The sequence below is a fragment of the Hyaena hyaena genome, unplaced genomic scaffold, assembly GCF_003009895.1.
Source record: "Hyaena hyaena isolate Hyena2069 unplaced genomic scaffold, ASM300989v1 scaffold_51, whole genome shotgun sequence".
Classification (NCBI taxonomy): Eukaryota; Metazoa; Chordata; class Mammalia; order Carnivora; family Hyaenidae; genus Hyaena; species Hyaena hyaena.
In genome coordinates, this window is record NW_024080683.1 from 3,819,779 (window position 1) to 3,839,931 (window position 20,153).

The window sequence follows — 20,153 nt, forward strand, 5'->3', positions numbered from 1 at the left end:
GTAATTCTTCTCTAGTCCAGTCTTCAGCTTAAGTTGGTAAGTAAGACATTTTACAAGATCCTGCTTCCACTTCATATCCCGACCTGTGTCCACCAGAGTAGAAGCCTTCATTCTGAGAACCTGACCAAGTTGTCACTCTGTTAATTTGCAGGCATAAACAGGTTTGCAGAATTTAGTGGTTATGTAGTTTTGTTTTGTTTTGTTTTGTTTCTGGCTTTTTGACCTAAAGGATTGGTTTTGTGCCTCTAGTAGTATTTAGACTAACTGATGTAGACTCTTTCTCACTTTGATCAGAACAGGACTCCAATTGTGATCATTGGGATTTTGGGTTGTTTTTTTTTTTAAACATTTTTATGTATTTCTGAGAGAGAGAGAGACAGGGAGGGAGAGAGACAGCATGAGCATGGGAGGGTCAGAGAGAGAGGGAGATACAGAATCTGAAGCAGCTCCAGGCTCTGAGCTGGCCGTCAGCACAGAGCCTGACGCGGGGCTCGAACCCATGAACCATGAGATCATGACCTGAGCCAAAGTCGGATGCTTAACCGACTGAGCCACCCAGGCGCCCTGGGATTTTGGTTTTTAATATAATAAAGCCTACATTTATTTTATGAAACACACAAGAGCGGCTTTCCTTGTGAGTGACTGAGCATTCATCTCTTTCCTCTAATCTTGAATTTATTGATAAATTGTGCCAGAAGACATTGACAGAAGGTTTTGAGCAGCACCAATACCGTGTTCACCCATTTATGCCCTCCCGCCCCCAATCTAGAATATTTACTTTGCTTTCCCTATTATACATATACCCAGTAAGAAACTTTTTGGATGATACGAATATGCAAAGGAGTGAGCGGGGATCCTAGTTTCCACCAAAGCTATTTGATAATTTTAAATCTATTTGTTGTTAAATTAAAAGAGCTACTATTAATGGAGTTAAGTGCCAGAAAGTACTTGCCTGCTCTAGGAATCCTGTCAATGAGTGCAGTTTCTGGGAAATCTCATTTCAAGAGCCTGGAAGAGGCTGGCTGCTGATGTGAGGACTTCAGCATGTCGTCTGCGGAGCCCTCCGCCAGCGGGCAGAGTGTGCTGTTGGAAGACCACAGCGCCCGCTGGGATCTCTCCTCTGTGCCCTGCCACGGCTTTGGCACTTGAGATGCTTAGGGAGGGGTTTAATTTATTGCTGTTTATTAAATTACACTCACAGTTTATTATTGTTACAGGGGCTTGACAGTAATGAGTCAGCTTTTGGAGTGAAATGTGGGCTCTTGGGAATGGCATTTTGAACTTTTTGGATGCCCTTGTCAGAGTTTCCCCTTGGGACTTGCTGCTTTCCTTGTCTTTGTGCCACTTAGTGTTTTCTGGTTTTTTTGTCTTTTGTTTTTTCTGCTGAATGTGGCTCTCCCTCCTCGGGTGTAAGGCACAACCTTGTATTACCAGCCTGGCCTCCTGTACGGCGGGTCCCTGGAACATGACTGCAGTGTCCTTCGCGGCATTGGCTACTACCTGGAGAGTCTTCTTTGCCTGGCGCCATTCATGAAGCACCCGTTGAGAATCGTTCTGCGGGGAGTAACCAATGACCAGGTCGACCCTTCGGTGAGTAGTAGTGAGTAGTCTTGTCTCTTGTCACAACCCAGTTTTTGAGAAGCAACTTCCTGACAAAGCACAGGCTTTACTGTTGAGTGTCTTTGCTTTGTTATTTACCTTGAGATGTAGACATTCATCACTCTGGGAAGCGGATGAACCAAGATTCACAATCGTCAAATGCCGTGACGACTGTTAACATTCATCAAGGTGCCTTTCATTGTCGTGTCTGAGAACCTCAGAGCAGATGTGTGCAGCTTCACCATGGGTGACATGAAATATGGCTCTGTTGGCTCAAGTGCTCGAGCGTGGAGTCTTCTTAAGGTCACGTGATGGCTGTGGCTGCAAAACAGCAGACCAGAATTTTAGACGGAAAATGATAATATCCCCTTGGCATTGCTGTAGCATCATCTTGACTTACTCGGGTTTTAACCATAAATTTTAGGAATTTTCCTCTTCTGAGAAGAGTTTGCAGATTTAGAAAAAGGGCAGGGGCGGGGAAGGTGTATGTGACTTTGAGAGTTTGTGGGCACCAGCAGCCTCCTTACTAAGCATGCTAATTTTCCTGCATGTGTGGGGAGGATATTTTAATATATATCCAGAATTTTCATTGTGGTCACCCCAGACAGCTGTCTTAGAGCCAGTCTAGGATGGGTTTTGTCGTGTGTGGGTGTGGGTGTGGGTGTGTGTGTAAGAGAGAGTGAGAGACAGATTAGAGCAGTTCTTTCCAGGCTTGCCTTAGACCTCTCTTGCAGGGAGCAAGGATCTCCACCTTTTAATTCTTTGCTGTCCAGAGAAGGTATCTTAAAAGCAAGGGCCATGATGTGAAGTCCTTACCAAGGTTCACCTTTACCAGTGTGGGACCAGGGCCACGGAGAGGGTGGCTCCAGAGGCAGGATGTGAAGTGTGTGTAGCTTTCCTAACCAGTAAAGACCAGTTAGGCGGTGCGTCGAGCCCCACAGCGGAGACTGCTGGTATTCACCAAGACATCTAGGGTGTCAGCGTGGTTAATGTGTTGCTAGGCACTGGAAGACTTACTCCTCAGTTCGTGGGAGTTCAGGTACATGAACTCTTCCTAGGATCCTGGGTACAGTGCAAATACTGAAATTGTCAGCTCTAAAGGAATGCTGTACAAACTGTAGAATTTTAAACTAATTTCAAATGATTGCTTTTTTTCCTGCATTTTCTGAAGATTCTAGGAAATGGGCCTTTCAGTTAGAAATGTGACGGGAGGCCTCTCACTTCTGGATGGGGGTGGGGGGAGCAGGAGCCTCGCATAATGGGAAGAGCTCTGAAGCATAGAGGAAACGGGCGCTGGCTGCCTCAGTTCTGTACTCTTTTTTTTCCCCCTATAATTGCTAATAATCTTAAAAGCCATTACTACTGGCATTATTAAAAAAAAAGTTTTATATGGTTCCAGTGACAAAGATTAGTTGATAAATTCCCCAGAAATAATACTTTTGCATGCAAAGTATTTAAAGAAAAAAATCTGTTTTCAGGTGTTGTGGGGCTCTCTGCTTTTTCCAGCTTCATGGCTAAAATGACTTTGGTGAATAGTTGGCTCCGGCCCAGGATGAAAGAAATACACCTAATCCTGGATGCAGAGTAACTTCTTCAGCCTGTGGCTTCATCATTTCAAGCTTTCTCTATCCTGTTGGGCTTCCCCAGTTCATGCCCGTGCCCACTCTGTGCCCACAAGGCTGAATTCTAGGAGTTCTGCCCTTCGGGACCTCGATCTCATGAGGTGGACAGCTCTGGAGGCAGCCATGGAAGGCTATGAGGGTGCCCTTGTCAGAGGTACAGGTGAAGTGCTGAGGGCTGGGGAAGGTTTTCTAGAGGAAAACAAGCCACAGAGGCCGTCTTGGATTTTAGGAAAATGACTCTGGAGGCCAAGATGAGGATGAATTGGAAGGGTCTCCATTCCTTTGAACATGATGGAGGTGGAAGTAGAAAGGAAGGGACAGATGTCCTTCCGGACATTGTGGAGGGAGAGGCTTCTTAACTTGACAGCACATTGCAGATGGGACGGGGGAAGGAATCGTACATAATTTCCTGATTTCTGCCCCGGTTGACTTGAAGGGCAGGGATCAGATGGCATTTGACATGGGGAGGAGGAAAATTGTGGGATGATGGATGACGTGTGTAGTTTTGATCCTCTTCTCTGGGATCAGGATACTGGCAGGATATCCACAGGGCCTGTCCAGCCCACAGTTAGAAATTATTGTCTGGGGCTCAGAGATAGGTTGCCAGGATCCTACCTCCTGACGGTTCAATCCCAGGAGAATGAGGTTGACCAGCGCCAGGGTTGAATGCTGGGGGCTTTTTGACGTAATGAATTCTACATGTGTGCCTTCCCCCGCCTGAATAGTATGGTGGTGGCGTGTGTCTCTGACTTGGTGGTTCACATTTGAGACCCCAGGTTTTACGTCACAGTAGGTCCATGTGGTAGCACTGGGTGGCCATCAGAGGGACCTGAGTGGCGCCGTCCTCTTTGGATAAGATGTGAGTGCTCCTGTTGGACACAGGCCTTAGGTGGCCTCATCGTTCACTTAAATTCCCTTTCTGGCTTCCGTGGGCATTTGGCTTTTGCCGCACGGTCCCAGAGCCTGGGAGTAGGGGAAGAAGAGGAAATGAATGTTTGAGATGTGAGCTGGGGAAGAGGGGCTGGAGATGGTGACCATGGAGATAGGAGGCAAGTTCTAAGAAGCAGGCGGAAGAGCCACAAAGGCAGTGTGTGCAGGAGCCGACTTAGGGCGGGGTGTGGGGGTTTGGCAGCGAGGAGTTGTATGGACCTCGAGAGAGCAGTGTCCTTGGACTTTAAAGACAGGCATAGGTTGGGGAGTGAGTAGCAGACAGAACCATAGAGAACCAGGAGATTCTTCTAGAAGGTTAGGTACGATGATGGGGCTGTTTGTAAGGCTGACTCCCGCAGCTGCTGGAGGGGCGAGGGTAGACAGTAGAAGTGATAGAATGAGCCTTGTGAGGGAGTAGGGACATTTTCCCTTGGGGACGGAAGGGCAGAGAGTAGTGTGAAATTCTGAGAAGAAAAGTTCAGGAGGTCTTCTTTGAATCTCCGTGATACTGCACCAGAGCACATATGTTTATTGGTGCCAACAAACCAGTCAAATGGCAGAGAAGATTCCAGTCTTTTTCAGTACCCTCCTAGAAGGTGAAAAGAAGTACAATTTTTGTGTCTGCCGCATGCTGGGCACTGTTGTGGGTGAACCTGTGTTCATCTCTATGTGTCCTTATTTATTGAATTCTTGTCCCAACCCTGTGAGGTGGCTGTTCTTACCACTGTCAGACAAGGTAGCTGAGAGCAGGTTTCTTCCCTTTTTCTTTTTGGCTTGGATCTGATCACATTTCTGTCGACTGAACTGAAGGGTAATGCCTCTGCCATCAGGTGCCACTCGGGCCCGAGTTTGGCCTATAATCGCAGGGTTCCAGCTCCCTTTTCCTTAAACAGAACTTGTAGACACCCTCACTCTGCTAAGATGAGAGTGTGCACAGCCAGAGGAGCACATCCAGTCCAGCCCTCACCTTACGCAGGAGGCACCCGCGGCCCCGGGGACGTGGGGAGGTGTCCGGGTGTCACAGCTAGCAGGAGGCAGAGAGGGACTCAGGCCCACATCTGCTTTCGCAGCCCCGGTCCCACTGCACCGGGATGCCTGCCGTCCGTGTCAGGTGGGGACTGATGCAGGAGGGAGGGCCCCCTTCAGCTACGCGAGGGCTCCTGGCTGACCTTCAGAGACAGTCTGACCTCAGCCTTTTGACACCAGGTATAGGTAGCGTGAGCCAGAAGGGGTGCACTGCTTTCTCCCCCGGCTCCCCTGGGAGAGCTCTGCGTGCCCAGTGCCCGGGAGTCACGCCAGCAGAGCAGTTCCTGCACCCCCGCTGTTCCCAGAGCCGGGGTTGGCCTCCCCGATTGCCCTTGATCCTATCCTAGCCTGGCGTCGTCTCAGTTCTGGTAGCCCCAGATGCATTATTTTAAGTATGGGACATGTGTTCAGCTTTAATATTTAATGAAATTAGCTAATCTTTAATGAGTTTCCCTCAGAACTGCTCTTCCCGCACCCGATCCGTTCTGAATTGAATGACCCCAGTCATTTCTGAGGTCGTTTCTGCCCCTGGTTAATTTTGTGGCATCAGGATATTTAGTTGGGGCTGTTCTCTTCTATGAAGCCTTATTGGAGTATCGCTCTGGTCAGTCTCAGCATGTTAGAGTTGGTGGCAGCTTGGAGAGCCCCATACCTTAAAGACACATGGGATTTTCTGACCTGAGGCCACACAGATAACTGGAGGCAGAGCGTGGGTCAGGACCAGGACTTTTCTGGTCCTGCTCCTGCCCGCTGTGCTCGCTGTCTGCCGGGGGTCCGACCCGGGAGGCCAGAGAGCCACTCTGGTCCTATGGGAACAAGAAGGGAGTGATTCTCCTTTCCTTTCTGAGTTGCCATTGAGACAACATTCACTGACTTGTTGCCAACCTGATTTGAATGTCTTCCTTATTCAGTCTGCAAATAAGTAAGCAGAGGACCCCAGGCCCCCCAGGAGCTCCAAGGGAGGAGGTCATGGTAGCCACACTGCATAGCCTTGCCATCAACTGTGGGCATTGTCATCGCACTCTGGGCTTTGTGCTCTTCTCTGAGCCCGAGGCTGCCATGCTCCTCGCCCTCAAACCCCCCCCACCTCCACCCCATGGACTCCCCCCTCCTGTGACTGCCTGTGTGGTGCCCGCAGGACTCCCAGGTCGCCCCTGCCCAGGTTGCAGACTTCATTTGGTTTGCTTTGGCTTGGATTGCCACCAGCTTCAGCCCTAAGCAACCACGATGGGAAAAGAATAATAAAGAAGACTGATATTTTCTTCTGTAGCACTTAGGCTTCTAGGAATGAGCAGAAGTCCCAGTTTATTTTCTGGATGAGCCGAGCTGTTTCTTGATGCTTTTTGCATGATGCATGTGATTCTCACGACTCATAGGGAGGTGTGTGCTATTGTAGAGCGAGGAGAGGGGGCCTTGCAGAAGCTGGCGCCTGTGAGAGCGCAGCCTTACTTGGGAGCAGAGCCGGCCCCCGCCCTCAGCTGGGAGCCCGTGCCTTCTCCTCGCAGGCTGGCACTGCCTGCCTGCTGCCTAAACCTCAAACTGGGTCGTGGGCTCTTTGTTCCCCCGCTTCTTGGGGTTTAATTAAACTTTTCTCTTTTTCCTCTGAAATAATTCTACAGGTTGATGTTCTTAAGGCAACAGCCCTCCCTCTGTTGAAACAGTTTGGAATTGATGGTGAATCATTTGAGCTAAAGGTAAGAATGTGTACATTGTGGGTTGTATATATGTGTGCAACACATTCTCCTGTGAACTCATGGGAAGGCTGTGTGACTCTGTGTGTCTGTGTGTGTCACATTGAACGTCACCATTGAGAAGACCCCCAGGAGTCATGACTCCAGCATTACAGACTTTGATCTGGAAAGGGACTCTTAAGTTACATCACACTTACTCTGCGGTGGGTGGTGTTGTGAGTGTTGCACACGTGTCCGCTCCCAGTTCCTCGCAGCATGTTGGCTAGTGAGTGGCGGAGCCAGGGTTCTGGCCGCACCCCCTCTCTGGTCGGTATCATCTACATGTGATTTGTGTCTAGGGCCTCCCGACCTGGGTGCCCCTGAGGGTGTTTAGTGTTTTCAAAACTGAGTAGAAGTAATTGAGGCATCCGTTTCTCTGCTGTTAAGGGGGTTACGTCACGAACACTGGGTGTCTTACGCTGGTGTTTAGAATCTATTTCTTAAATGTTTTAAAACAGGGGAAATGACTTCATTTTTATTGAATAAAATGGGTTTTGATAGCTGAGTTAATTGCACAGGAGGAGAAACGGGCTCCCGATGGGTAAGGAATAGGATGAGCCGATGAGCCGGGCCAGTCACTCACTGTTAGGATGAGGGTACAAGCCCTGGTGGTGAAGTGGCTTCGCTGTGACAGGGGCGTGCTGGCCCGGTGTCACTGCTCGGCAGCCGCTGGGTGCCCACCTAAGGAGGGGCTGTCGGTATTGCAGGGACTGACAAGTCGGGCATGAACGAGCTCGCTGCCTCGGAGGGAAGAAGGGGCCGGGCTGGGCGTCAGGGTCTTGCGCTCCACCCAGTCCTCACCTCTTCTTTCTTGCCTCCGGGCAGGTGGTGCGGCGGGGGATGCCTCCCGGAGGAGGGGGTGAAGTGTTCTTCACATGCCCCGTGCGGAAGGTCCTGAAGCCCGTTCAGCTCACGGATCCTGGGAAAATCAAACGCATCAGAGGAGTTGCGTATCCTTTGTGTCTGGCTTAGCTTTCTGTCTCTGACTTGCTTCCCCAGGAGAGGGATGGCTCCCCGCTCCCAGCTGTGGACCTTTCCCCAGAGCTGTTTGCAGTTTAGACGGCAGTCTCAGAGACGTGTTCACCGCACAAAATGGTCATTGTTGGCTGCAATATGATGGTTTATTATCTGTCTCCCCATGACTAGACCGGTTCCTTTATTTTTTTTGTTTTTAATTAACGCACAAGCAGACAACCCCAGGGTCCGTGCGGCTCTCCTGGGGGCTTTGGTTTAGGGGCCGCCGCTGCCATCCCTCCCTCGGAAGAGCGCCCTGTCTGGTGAGGGGAAACTTTTGCAAACATGTAATTCTGATCTAATGTGTGACATGGTGTAGACGGGCACACAGCAGGTTGGGGGAGCTAAGATACAGGATGGCACATTTTGTCTGGAGGATATAGGAGGGCAGGAATAATACCTGTTTATTAAGTGATTATTCTGCAGGCACTGTGATAATAGAAGTGTATACTTGCTTTTATTTTGTTTTTAAAATCCCACTTTATTGGGGCACCTGGGGGACTCGGTTGAGCGTCTGACTTTGGCTCAAGCCATGGTCTCATGGTTCACAAGTTGGAGCCCCACCTTGGGCTTGCTGCTGTCGTCGCAGAGCCCACTTCAGATCCCTGCCCCTCCCTCTCTGCCCCTTCTTCACTCAGACTTTCTCTCTCAAAAATAAATAATTCTTTAAAAATAATTAACTAGAAACCACTTAATTGATGTATGATATACATACAAAAAGCAATATGGATTTAACATTACAGCTTGATGAGTTTGGAGGTTAGTGTGTACCCGAGAGGCCAGCAGCATAATCAGTGCCCTAAACCTGTTCGTTACCTCCTAACGTTTCTTTCTGCCCTCTTCATTTTTAAAAAAATTTTTACACTTTTAATTTTTTGTGGTAACACTTGATATAGGTCTACTCTTTGAGCAGATTTTTAAAGATTATTTTTTAAAGTCCAGTATAATTATCTTAGCAAAATTTTAAGTGTATAATGCAGGCATTACAGCCTATAGTAGGTCTGTAGGACTTAATCATCTTGCATAACTGAAACTCTGTCCCCTTTGAACAGCATTTCCACCTCCCCCTCCCTCCAGCCCTGGCAGCCACATTCCCAGTTCGCTTCTGTGAGGGTGACTGTTTTGGATTCCTTATATAAATAGAGTTAAGCAGTGTTTGTTCTTCTGTATCTGTTCTGTATCTTTCACTTCGTGTCTCTCGCTAAGTGTTATTTGACTTAGCACACTGTCTTCCTTATTAAACCATGTCACAAATACAGCATTTCATTTGTTTTTTTTAAGGCCTAATAATACTCTGTTGTATGTATGTAAATATTACATTTTTCTTTATTTATCTTTCATTGGCCATTTAGGTTGCTTTCGTATCTTGGCTATAGTGAATAACACTGAAATGAACGTGGGAGTGTATTCAGTTTCTGTGGATATGTACCCTAAGTGGGATTGTGGGATCAGTTCACATTCCCACCAACAGCATATAAGGATTCCCTTTTCTCCACACTGTCAGCAGTACTTCTTATCTTTTTTTTTTTTTTTAATAGCTATTCTAACAAGCATGGGGTGATAACTCATTGTGTATTTTTTTTTAAGGTTTTAATGTTTGTTTATTTTTGAGAGAAGGAGTGAGGGGGCAGGGGAGGGGCAGAGAGAGGAGACATAGAATCTGAAGCAGGCTCCAGGCTCTGAGCTCTCAGCACAGAGCCTGAGGTGGGGCTCAAACCCATGACCCGTGAGATCATGACCCGAGCTGAAGTCGGACGGTCGACCGACTGAGCCACCCAAGCGCCCCTAACTCATTGTGGTTTTGATCTGCATTACTCATGACGAGTGATACTGAGCACTTTGTCACATGAAAGTATGAACGTCTCTGGTTCTTCTTTGGAGAAGTATCTCTTCAGGTCCTTTGCCCATTTTTTAAATTGGATTGTTTTAATCCTTTTGCTAATGAGTTGAAAGAGTTTGTTATATATTTTGGAAATTAATCAGAGATATGAATTGCAGACATTTTCTCCCATTCTGTGGGTTGCCTTTTCATTTTTTTTGTTTCTTTTGCCCTTGTGTTGGTATTCCGTCTGAGAAATCATTGCCAGTGCTAAGTCACCTTTTCCCTAGTTTTCTTCTAGAATTTTTATGGTTTTAGGTCTTAGGCTTATCTTTAATCTATTTTGAGTTGATTTTTGTATGTGGAATGTCTGTTGAACAGACTTATAGGGGTTTATTTCTGGGCTCTCTATTCTCTTCCTTTGGTCTGTATGTTTCTATGACAATACCATGCCATTTTGATTACTGGAGCTTTGTAATATATTTTGAAATCAGGAACTCCGATGCCTCCAGCATTGTTCTTGTTCAGAGTTACTTTGGCTTTTTTGAGTCCTTTGTAGTTCTATATAAATTTTAGGATTGTTTTTTTCTGTATCTATTATTCCATAAAAAATATCATTGGGATTTTGGGGCACCTGGGTGGCTCAGTCAGTTAAGTGACTTTGGCTCAGGTCATGATCGCACGGTTTGTGGGTTTGAGCCCCGCATCAGGCTCTGTGCTGACAGCTGAGCCTGGAGCCTGTTTCAGATTCTGTGTCTCCCTCTCTCTCTCTCTGCTCCTTCCTGCTCATGCTCTGTCTCTCTCGTTCTCTCTCAAAAATAAACAAACATTAAAATATCATTGGGATTTAGATAGGGATTGCATTGAATCTGTAGTTTACTTTGGGTGTTCTGGATGTTTTAAGAATATTAATTCTCTCAGTCCATCAACATAGACTGTCTTTCCATTTATTTGTCTTTTAAAGTGTTTTTTTGTGAGTGTTTTATACTTTTTAGTATACAGTTCACTTCCTTGGTTAAGTTTATTCTTAAGTATTTAGGGGTTTTTTGGATGCTTTTGTAAATAGGATTATTTCCTTGATTTCTTACTCGGATAGTTTATGGTTAATGTACAGAAATGCAACTAATTTTTGTATGTTGATTTTGTATTCTGCAACTTACAAAAATATTTATTCCAGTAGTTTTTGTGTGTGCGTGTGGTGATATCTTTAGGGTTTCTACACATAAGATCATGTCATCTGTAGACAGATAATTTTACTTCTTCCTTTCCAATTTGGGTTCCTTTCATTTCTTTTTCATGCTTAATTGCTCCGGTTAGGATTTGCAGTACCATGCTGAATAGGAATGGAAAGAGTGGTCATCCTTGCTTTATTCCAAATTGCAGAGGGAAAGCTTTCAGTTTTCTACCATTCCTGAACATGATATTAGCTGTGGGCTTTTCATGTATGTCCTTATTGTGTTGAGATAAGTTTCTTCTGTACTTAATTTGTTGGGAATTTTTGCTTGTGGCAGAGTATTGAATTGTATCAGATGCTTTTTCTGGATCTATTGAGACAATCTTGTGATTTTTATTCTTCATTCTGTTAATATGGTGCATCACATTAATTGATTTGCATACGTAGAACCTTCCTTGCCTCTCAGGAATAAATCCCATTTGGTCGGTCATGTTACATGATCCTTTTAATGTATTGTTGAATTTAGTTTGCTAATACTTGTTGATAATTTTTGCCTCCATGTTCATTAGGGATATTGGCCTGTAGTTTTGTGTAGTGTCATTAAGGTCTGGCTTTGGTATCAGGGTGACACTGGCTTCATAAAATGAACTTGGAAGTGTTTTCCCTCTGTGATGTTTTTTGAAGTCTAAGGGTTGGTATTAATTATCATTTAAATCTTTGGCGGAATTCACCGGTGAATTAATTGTGAAGCCATCTGGTCTTCGTTACGAGGTTTTCGATGACTGATTCAGCCTCCTTACTTGTTATTGGTCTGTTCAAGCTCTAGTCTTGATGCAGACTTGGTAGAATTTATCTATTTCTTCTAGGTTGTCCAATTTGTTGGCATGTAATTGTTCATAATAGTACCTTATTATTATTATTTTTTAATTTGCGTCATCAGAATGTCTTCTTTTTCATTTCTGATTTTATTTACTTAAGTCTTCTCCCATTTTTTTCTTAACCTAACTAAGGGTTTGTCAGTTGTTTATCTTTTAAAAGAACTGACTCTTTTGTTGATTTTTTTTTCCTGTCGGTTTTTGATTTTCTATTTCATTTCTACCTACTTTGTTATTTATTTCCTTCTGCTAACTTTGGATTTTAGTTTCTTCTTCTTTACCTAGTTCTTTGAAGTGTAAAGTTAGGCTATTTGAGACCTTTCTTCTTTTGTAGAAGGAATGTAGGTGCTTATCACTATAAAATTCCTTCTTGGTATTCCATTTGCTCAGTCTCAAAAGTTTTGATATGTTGTGTTTTCATTTTTGTCTATAGATTTTCTAATTTCCGTTTTGATTTCTTCTTTGACCCCTGGTATGTTCAAGAATGTGTTCATTTTCATCTCTTTGTAGATTTTCCCATTTTCTTTCTATTATTAGTACTTACTTTCATTCGTTGTGATTGGAAAAGTTACCTGAGGTGGTTTCAGCCTTCTTAAATGTGTTAAGACATGTCTTGTGACCAACCGTGTGATCCTGGAAAATGTTCCCTGGGCACAATAAGAAGAATGTGTGTCCCTCTCCTGTTGGGTGGAATGTGCTATGGATGTGTGTGAGTTCCATTTGGCTTATAAAGTTGTTCAAGTCTTCTATTGCCTTACTGATTTTCTTTCTGCATGCTCTACGCATTATTGAAAGTGGGGTGTGAAGTCTCCTATTGGTGTTGTATTGCTCTTTCTTTAGATCTGTTGATGTTTGCTTTATATATTTAGGTGAGCTGATGTTGACTGCATATATATTTATAATTGCTATATCTTTCTGTTGGATTGACCTTTTATCATTGTATGATCAACTTCTTTGTCTCTTGTGACTTTAAATATTTTAAACTTATTTTTATTTATTTCAAGTGTGAGTGGGGGAGAGGGGCAGAGGAAGGAGGAGAGTCTTTTTTTCTTTTTTTTTTTTTTTGAGAGCATGTGAGTGAGTGGAGCAGAGTGGGAGAGAGAATCTCAAGCAGGCAAGAGAGGGAAAGAAAGAAAGAAAGTATATCTTAAGCAGGCTCCGTTCCAGGCTTAGCATGGAGCCCTGTGTCTTGTGACTTTAAAGTCTTGTTGGACTTAGTCTCTTTTGTTTGATTGAAGTTTAGTCACCGCTGTTCTCTTTTGATTCCCATTTGCATGGCATATCTTCACTTTCAGCTTATATATATGTTTATATGTTAAAGTGAGTCTTTTGTAGACAGCATAAAGTTGGGTCTCGTTTTACCCATTCAACTTCTTTTGTTTCTTCTGATTGTGAAGGTTAATCCATTTACATTTTAGACACTTTTATTTTTAAGCCTCAATGTACCTCTTGAGTTTACTTCATTCTGTTTTGCAGATGGGGAAACTGAGGCTGCACCTTATGGAATTTGTATCCACATAACACAGCCCATAGTGGGAGAGCTGGGATTTGACTCCTATCTGACTGCAGCCCAGGTTTTTAACCTCTGCATTTTCTTATAGGAAGGGAGGGCATTTGGACTAAGCCTTGGAGTGGAGGCCTGTGAAGGGGAGCAAGAAAGGCACGCTTGTGCACGCGGTGTAGTGCACGGTGGTTCTGGGAGGGACGGGCTGTGCAGTGTGGCCTGAATGCGGGTCATGCAGTGGTGTTTGGCAGTAGAAGATGGGGTGTGGACGATAGGGCGGGAGCCGGTGAAGACTGAAGACCAGGCTGAGGAGTTGGCTCATATTCCAAAGTCAGTAATTATCTAGAGAGAGAATTTCCATGTTAAGACCATAACTTTGGTGATGCTAAAAGAACTTTGGGCTGCTTTTGGTTCATTTTAGAGATTTTGGAAGGTTCGAGTAAAAAAAAAAATCTTATCACCTAATGGCAACCACCTAGAGGCAAAGATCCTACAGAGTCATTGTGCCCTGAAGAGCCCGGGTGAGGGCTGCTAGTTTACACAGATCCTGGGGCAACATTTAGGGATGCTGTCACCACCTGGCTCTGTGGGAGGGACTCAGGGGGTCCTTGAGGACGATTCTGATGTGTCTCCAGGCACCTGGTTAGAGATGTACGTTCTGACAGTGGCTGTGTGTTTGGGGCAGCATCTGGCGGGGTGGGGGCAGTGGTGACAAGTTCAGTCTTATTTCTGCTGGGTTTGAGGGCCCTCCGTGTGGTTACAGGGAGATAGGCCTAGAAAGGAAACAAGAAATGCACATCTGTAACCTGGGGGCCAGGTGAGGGCCCGGAGTGGGTGATTTGGAGTTGGCTACGGTGTAGTTTGCAGGTGGATCTCTGAGACGCCACGAAGACTTGAAAGGAAAAGCAGAGCTCCCGGGGCGCCTGCGGGCTCAGCTGGTTAAGCATCCAACCCTTGATTTCAGCTCCTGTTGTGATCTCTTGGCTCATGGGATCAGGCCTCATGTCGGGCCCTGTGCTGGCAGCGTGGGGCCCGCTGGGAATTCTGCCCCCTCGCCTCCCCCACTCATGCTCGAGAGCACACTCTCTCTCAAAATAAATAAGCCAAAAAAAAAAAAAGACAAAAGTGCTCCCAGGAAGGGGGACCAGGGAGAGTCGAGAGGTAGAGAGGAGAATAAACGAAAATGCAGCTTCTTAGAAGTCCCGGTCGGCACCCCAAGGAGCCCAGAGGGGTCAGCCTGAGGATGGAGAACGCTCAGGGCAGTGCACGATCGGGGAGGAGCTCCTTCCAGAGAGGAGGAGCCAGCCCCGAAGACCAGCTCCGGGCCGAGGGCTGTGACCGGGAGGGCTGTGGTGCAACCTGGAGGTTGCTCTGTCAGGAGTCTTGACCAGAAGGAGAAGCAGGAGGAAAGATAAGGCGGTCACTTGCCACATGGAGAGAGTTGAGAAGATTCCCTCTCTTTCTGAAGAAAAAGTTGGTGCTGCTCTGAGTACTTCTGTTGATCAGGTAGAGTAGATCTCTGGACAAGAAGGAGGCTCCTAAAGCAGGGGAGCAGTGACAAGGTGCTGGGGTCAGATGTAAGTTCTGACTCTGGCTTTGCCACTCAGGGATGGCAGGATCTTGCCCCCAAGCCTTGGTTGACCCGCATATCACTGGGCACATTCCAGGCACTGTGTGGGGCTGCAGTGAAGGTTGAGTGAGGTGACAGGTGTCTAGTACGAGGCACTGGGCTGGTGTGTAAGCATGTGATAAGTTGTAGCTACTGTTATTTTTATTATTATTGGAGAGGGTGTGGGTTGAGGATGGCTCTAGATCTGGCTGCGTGACCGTGGTGGGAAGGGGGCGGGGAGCAGATGGCTCTAGATCTGGCTGCCTGAGAACTGCCTGACCTAGGTGGGAAGGGGGCAGGGAGCAATTCTGTTTTCAAGAGTTAGGATGGTATTGAGGATAAGGTCATTAGCAGAGGTAAGATGAGGCAGTATGTCAAGTGTAAGGGTGTGCTGTCACAGTGGGACACAGGGACTGAGGAGAAGAGCCAAGTCTGTGTGACAGCCATGAGGGCTCAGCCCAAGATGGTGTCCATCATCATGGTGTCAGCTTTGTGACTGAGTGGCTGCGTCCAGCAGCAGTTGGCAGCCTGGAGGGTGGAGAAGAGAAGGCCAGATGGCCTCTCCCAGCCAGGGCTGGGTGTGGATGACAGGGTGAATGACTGGTGCAGAGGGATGGGCTAGAGGCACCGGGGGAAGGTGTTGTTGCAGTGACAGCCATGTGCTCCTGGCTGAGTCCTGTGGCAGGGACTGGCCAGCCTGGAGAAGGCAGGCCACCGAGGGGTTGGAATCCCTGATGGGTTAACGGTTGAGGGTAAATAGCTCTGCAGGTTGAGTGGAAGTAGCTGTGTGTGCTGGGTAGAAAAACAAGAACTTGTGGATTTTGGGGTCTCACATATAAAAAGTAGTATGATTCCAGAGGCCCGCAAGATCCAGGGCTGGATGGCTTGGGCAATGACTTTCCCGGTGGGAATTTGATACAGGGGCAGATCAGGATGCCTGCTTCCCCGGGGCGGGGCAGGTGCTTAAAGTCAAGTTTTATGCTTCTCTGGAGGTTTTGGCGTGTCCTTCTGGGAGGCAAAAAAACATGGTGTGGACTAACTTACCAGAGGCCTGATTAGCTTGAGCAGTGAGCGGGGAGGGCATGGCCTAGAGTGGGGGACGTCAGGGTTGGGGTCCCAGGGCGCTGCCTGGACCTCTCTGCAGGAGCCCCCAGAACAGGGGGAGTGCGTCACAGAGCTCCCTGCCTGGTGGCCTGTTCTGTCTGCGAGGCTCTGTCCCGGGAGCCCCCAGGTGGGCATACAGTTAAATGGACTTAAAAAAAATTGTTTTTAAATGTTTGTTTATTTTTGAGAGAGAGAGAGAGACAGAGCACGAGTGGGAAAGGGGCAGAGAGAGAGAGGGAGACACAGAATCTGAAGCAGCTGCAGGCTCTGAGTTGCCAGCACAGAGCCCGACGCGGGGCTCAAACCCATGAACCGCAAGATCACGACCTGAGCCGAAGTCAGACGCTTAACCGACTGAGCCACCCAGGCGCCCCTAAATGGACTTTCTTTCTTTTTTTTTTTTTTTAAATATTCTGATAATTTATTTATTTATTTATTTATTTTTTTACAAATAGTTTATTGTCCAATTAGTTTCTGCATAACACTCAGTGCTCATCCCCAAAGTGCCCTCCTGCATGCCCATTCCCCCCTCCCCCCCACATCCATCAGTCCTCAGTTTTTGTCAGCATTCAAGAGTCTCTCATGGTTTGCCTCTCTCCCTTTCCCCCACCATTTCCGCCCTTCTTCTCCCCCTTGGTCCTCCGTCAAGTTCCTCCTAATCCTCCTATACGTGCAAACATATGGTATTTGTCCTTCTCTGCCTGACTTATTTCGCTCAGCATAACACCCTCAAGGTCCATCCATGTTGCTACACATGGCCAGATTTCATTGTTTCTCATTGCCATGTAGTATTCCATGGTATAGATAAACCACATCTTCTTGATCCATTCATCTGTTGATGGACACTTAGGCTCTTTCCATGTTTTAGCTATTGTGGAGAGTGCTGCTATGAACATTGGGGTACATGTGCTCCTATGCCTCAGCATTTCTGTATCCCTTGGGTAAATTCCTAGCAGTGCTATTGCTGGGTCATAAGGGAGTTCTATTGTTAGTTTCCTGAGGAACCTCCACACTGTTTTCCAGAGGGGCTGTACCAGTTTACATTCCCACCAACAGTGCAGGAGGGTGCCCGTTTCTCCACATCCTCGCCAGCATCTAGAGTTCTCTGATTTGCTCATTTTAGCCACTCTGACTGGCGTGAGGTGGTATCTCAGTGTGGTTTTGATTTGTATTTCCCTGATGAGGAGGGATGCTGAGCATCGTTTCATGTGTCTGTTGGCCATCTGGATGTCCTCTTTGGAGAAGTGTCTGTTCATGTCTTCTGCCCATTTCTTCACTGGGTTGTTTGTTTTTCGGGCGTGGAGTTTGGTGAGTTCCTTATAGATTCTGGATATTAACCCTTTATCTGATATGTCATTTGCAACTATCTTTTCCCATTCCGTTGGTTGCCTATTAATTTTCTGGGTTGTTTCCTTGGCTGTGCAGAAGCTTTTAATCTTGATGAGGTCCCAACAGTTTATTTTTGCTCTCGATTCCCTTGCTTTTGGGGATGTGTCAAGTAAGAAGTTGCTGCGGTGGAGGTCAAGGAGGTTGTTTCCTGCTTTCTCCTCTAGGGTGTTGATAGTTTCCTGTCTCACGTTCAGGTCCTTTATCCATTTTGAGTTGATTTTTGTGCATGGTGTGAGAAAATGATCTAGTTTCATTCTTCTGCATGTTGCTGTCCAGTTCTCCCAACACCATCTGTTAAAAAGGCTGTCTTTTTTCCATTGGATATTCTTTCCTGCTTTGTCAAAGATCAGTTGGCTGTATACTTTTGGGTCCACTTCTGAGTTCTCAATTCTGTTCCATTGGTCTATGGGTCTGTTTTTGTGCCAATACCATACTGTCTTGAGGATGACAGCTTTGTAGTAGAGGCTGAAGTCTGGGATGGTGATACCTCCCGTTTTGGTTTTATTTTTCAGTATTACTTTGGCTATTCGGGGTCTTTTGTGGTTCCATACAAATTTTTGGATAGTTTGTTCTAGTTTTGAGAAGTATGCTGGTGCAATTTTGATTGGAATTGCATTGAATGTGTAGAGTGCTTTAGGTAGTAATGACATCTTAACTATATTTATTCTTCCTGTCCATGAGCATGGAATGTTTTTCCATTTCTTTGTGTCTTCTTCAATTTCCTAAATGGACTTTCTAAGACGATGTTCTCCAGAGAGAAATGGAGATGCTGTGCAAATAGGAAGGTTTATCATTTTTCTTTTTAATCAAGTACGCGTGTACTTTTAGCTCAGACTCGGTCTTGTTAGCAGGCGCGTGTGTTTTGTCATGCAGAGAACCCACACTGAAACCCTGCTGGTGGCCATCGGTGGCCTTGCGCCTGAAGCCCTGCTCGCGCTCCAGACTGCTTCGGCTTGTTTTTTGTTGTCTGAGTTGTGGGCTTCCTGCTGTGTCGGGGCAGCGGGCCCATTCTCCTTAGTCTGGAAATGCGGCTTCCAGCGCGCTCCATTTGTTTTGACACAGTCTTGTGGGAACGACATGAATTCCACCGAGGCCGTCACGCTGGGGTCCCTTGGTGCTAGGTGTCCCTGGTGTGTACGCGCCCCATGATCATGGGCGCCTTTGGTGAGGCAGCTGGGAGGTGGGGCGCCTCGGGGTTGTGCGGAGGAGAGCTAGAAAGCCGTGTCCCTCTGCTCCTCCCTGACTTCTCCCTCCTGTGTTCTCGGAGCATCAGCACCAGGAGGACCCTGGAGAGCCCCTTGCGCGGGGCCGGGACCCCTGAACCCTCCCCCCGACTCCTCGGGAAAGGAGCCACAGTGCCCTTGCTCGGATCCCTGTCTGCAAACCAGAGTGAGCTGCCCCTCTCACAGACACCCCGAAGGAATGTGGGTTTGAACTGACCTCGCCTTCCTGGCCGGTGTTAGAGCCCAGGGAAAAAAAGAGCCGCCTTTGGCAAAAAGCTTTAGCTGGTCTTGTGGTTTTTGTACTTGTAAGTCCAGTTCACTGTGGGTCTGAGCTTGGACGTTGTATTCCCCACGGGAGGGCTGGGGTTGGAGAACCAGCCCTGCTCTGGTGTGCGGTTGTGAGTTACCTCCCAAAGCGTGTCTTCCCCCTCCCAGACCTATTGGCCAGGGCCAGGGCCAGGGCCCAGGCGGGAGCTGGGGTGGGTTCCTGCCAGCAGCTGTGACTAGACAGTGCGGTTACCTTTTATTTAATGCCACCCACTCTCCTCTCCCCCTGCCTGAGGAGGGTGGTGGGGAGAAGGGGACGATCTGTTTCCAGCATGTGGCGCTGTCCCAGAAGCCATGATTTGGTACCTGAGCATCCAATGAAGAAGCTGGGGTAGAGACCCAAGATGGCAGTGAGTTAGAATTTATTGGACAAACTGGTTTCCTTTCTCTGATTGTAGGGAAGGTACTTAGAGCATCAGTTTGTGTGTGTCTCTGTCTCTTTCCTCACACACGCTCCTGTGTGCCCTCTCTGACCTGGCATGCCAGTGAGGGGTTATGAGTCCTGTAGCTGTGGAATCGTCTCTCTTGGATATGGAAGTTCAGATGGTACTCACGTTTGGGCCTCAGCAGGGTCACAGTCCCCTGAAATTGCCTGCGAAATTATGTGTGCATGTTTCTTGAGGGAGGGGCCATAGCTTTCATCAGATTCCCAGACAGAGCTCCGGTTTCTGAAAGGATAGCGGCCTCTGCTTTGAGATTTACGTCTTGGATTTGAACAGTGACTGGCATTCGTGGGGTTCCTGCCCCACACAGGCGTGGCTACGCATCTACGTGCCTTATTTCTTTGGGGCCTCTAAACCCAGGGGAGAGTTTTATGATTTTCCCGCTCTTACTGACGATGAGGTGGACGCACACTAGACACACAGTGATGGTTCACTGGAGCCGGGGTTTGAACACAGAGGGTCTGATTCTGGAACTCAGCCTCGACACTGTGCCAGGTGGCTCCACAGTGACTGTGGGGTGTAGCCGCTCTGTCCCCTCCACTGCCAGGATTCTGGTGTAGGATTCCACAGGCCCTGAGTTGGAACAGTTACCCACCAGATTTCCACATCTCCGGAGGGTTTGGATGGAGGAGGTTGTCTTTGTGAGGTCAGATCTGTTTAATTTTGTATCTCAGTTCTGTGGCTCAGTTGTCCTCAGCCTAAGCCTAGGAATCATGACCCTGGCCCACGGGGTCACCGTGAGCATAAGGTCAGTTGCTAACACTT

The 20,153-nt window shown here is 47.1% G+C and overlaps 1 protein-coding gene across 5 annotated transcripts in view; it reads left to right on the forward strand.

Moving 5' to 3' along the window:
* Positions 1–20,153, forward strand: part of RCL1 (RNA terminal phosphate cyclase like 1) — a 61,994-nt gene that overhangs the window by 19,751 nt on the left and 22,090 nt on the right. For 2 of the 5 annotated variants that reach the window (XM_039230811.1, XM_039230816.1), the window contains exons 3-5: positions 1,415–1,590; positions 6,797–6,871; positions 7,733–7,852. In XM_039230811.1, coding sequence (XP_039086742.1) covers positions 1,415–1,590; positions 6,797–6,871; positions 7,733–7,852 — 371 coding nt within the window. Of the gene's footprint in view, positions 1–1,414; positions 1,591–6,796; positions 6,872–7,732; positions 7,858–12,414; positions 12,499–14,650; positions 14,800–20,153 lie in introns of those variants that run through there. The other 3 variants (XM_039230812.1, XM_039230814.1, XM_039230813.1) reach the window with 3 other exon arrangements.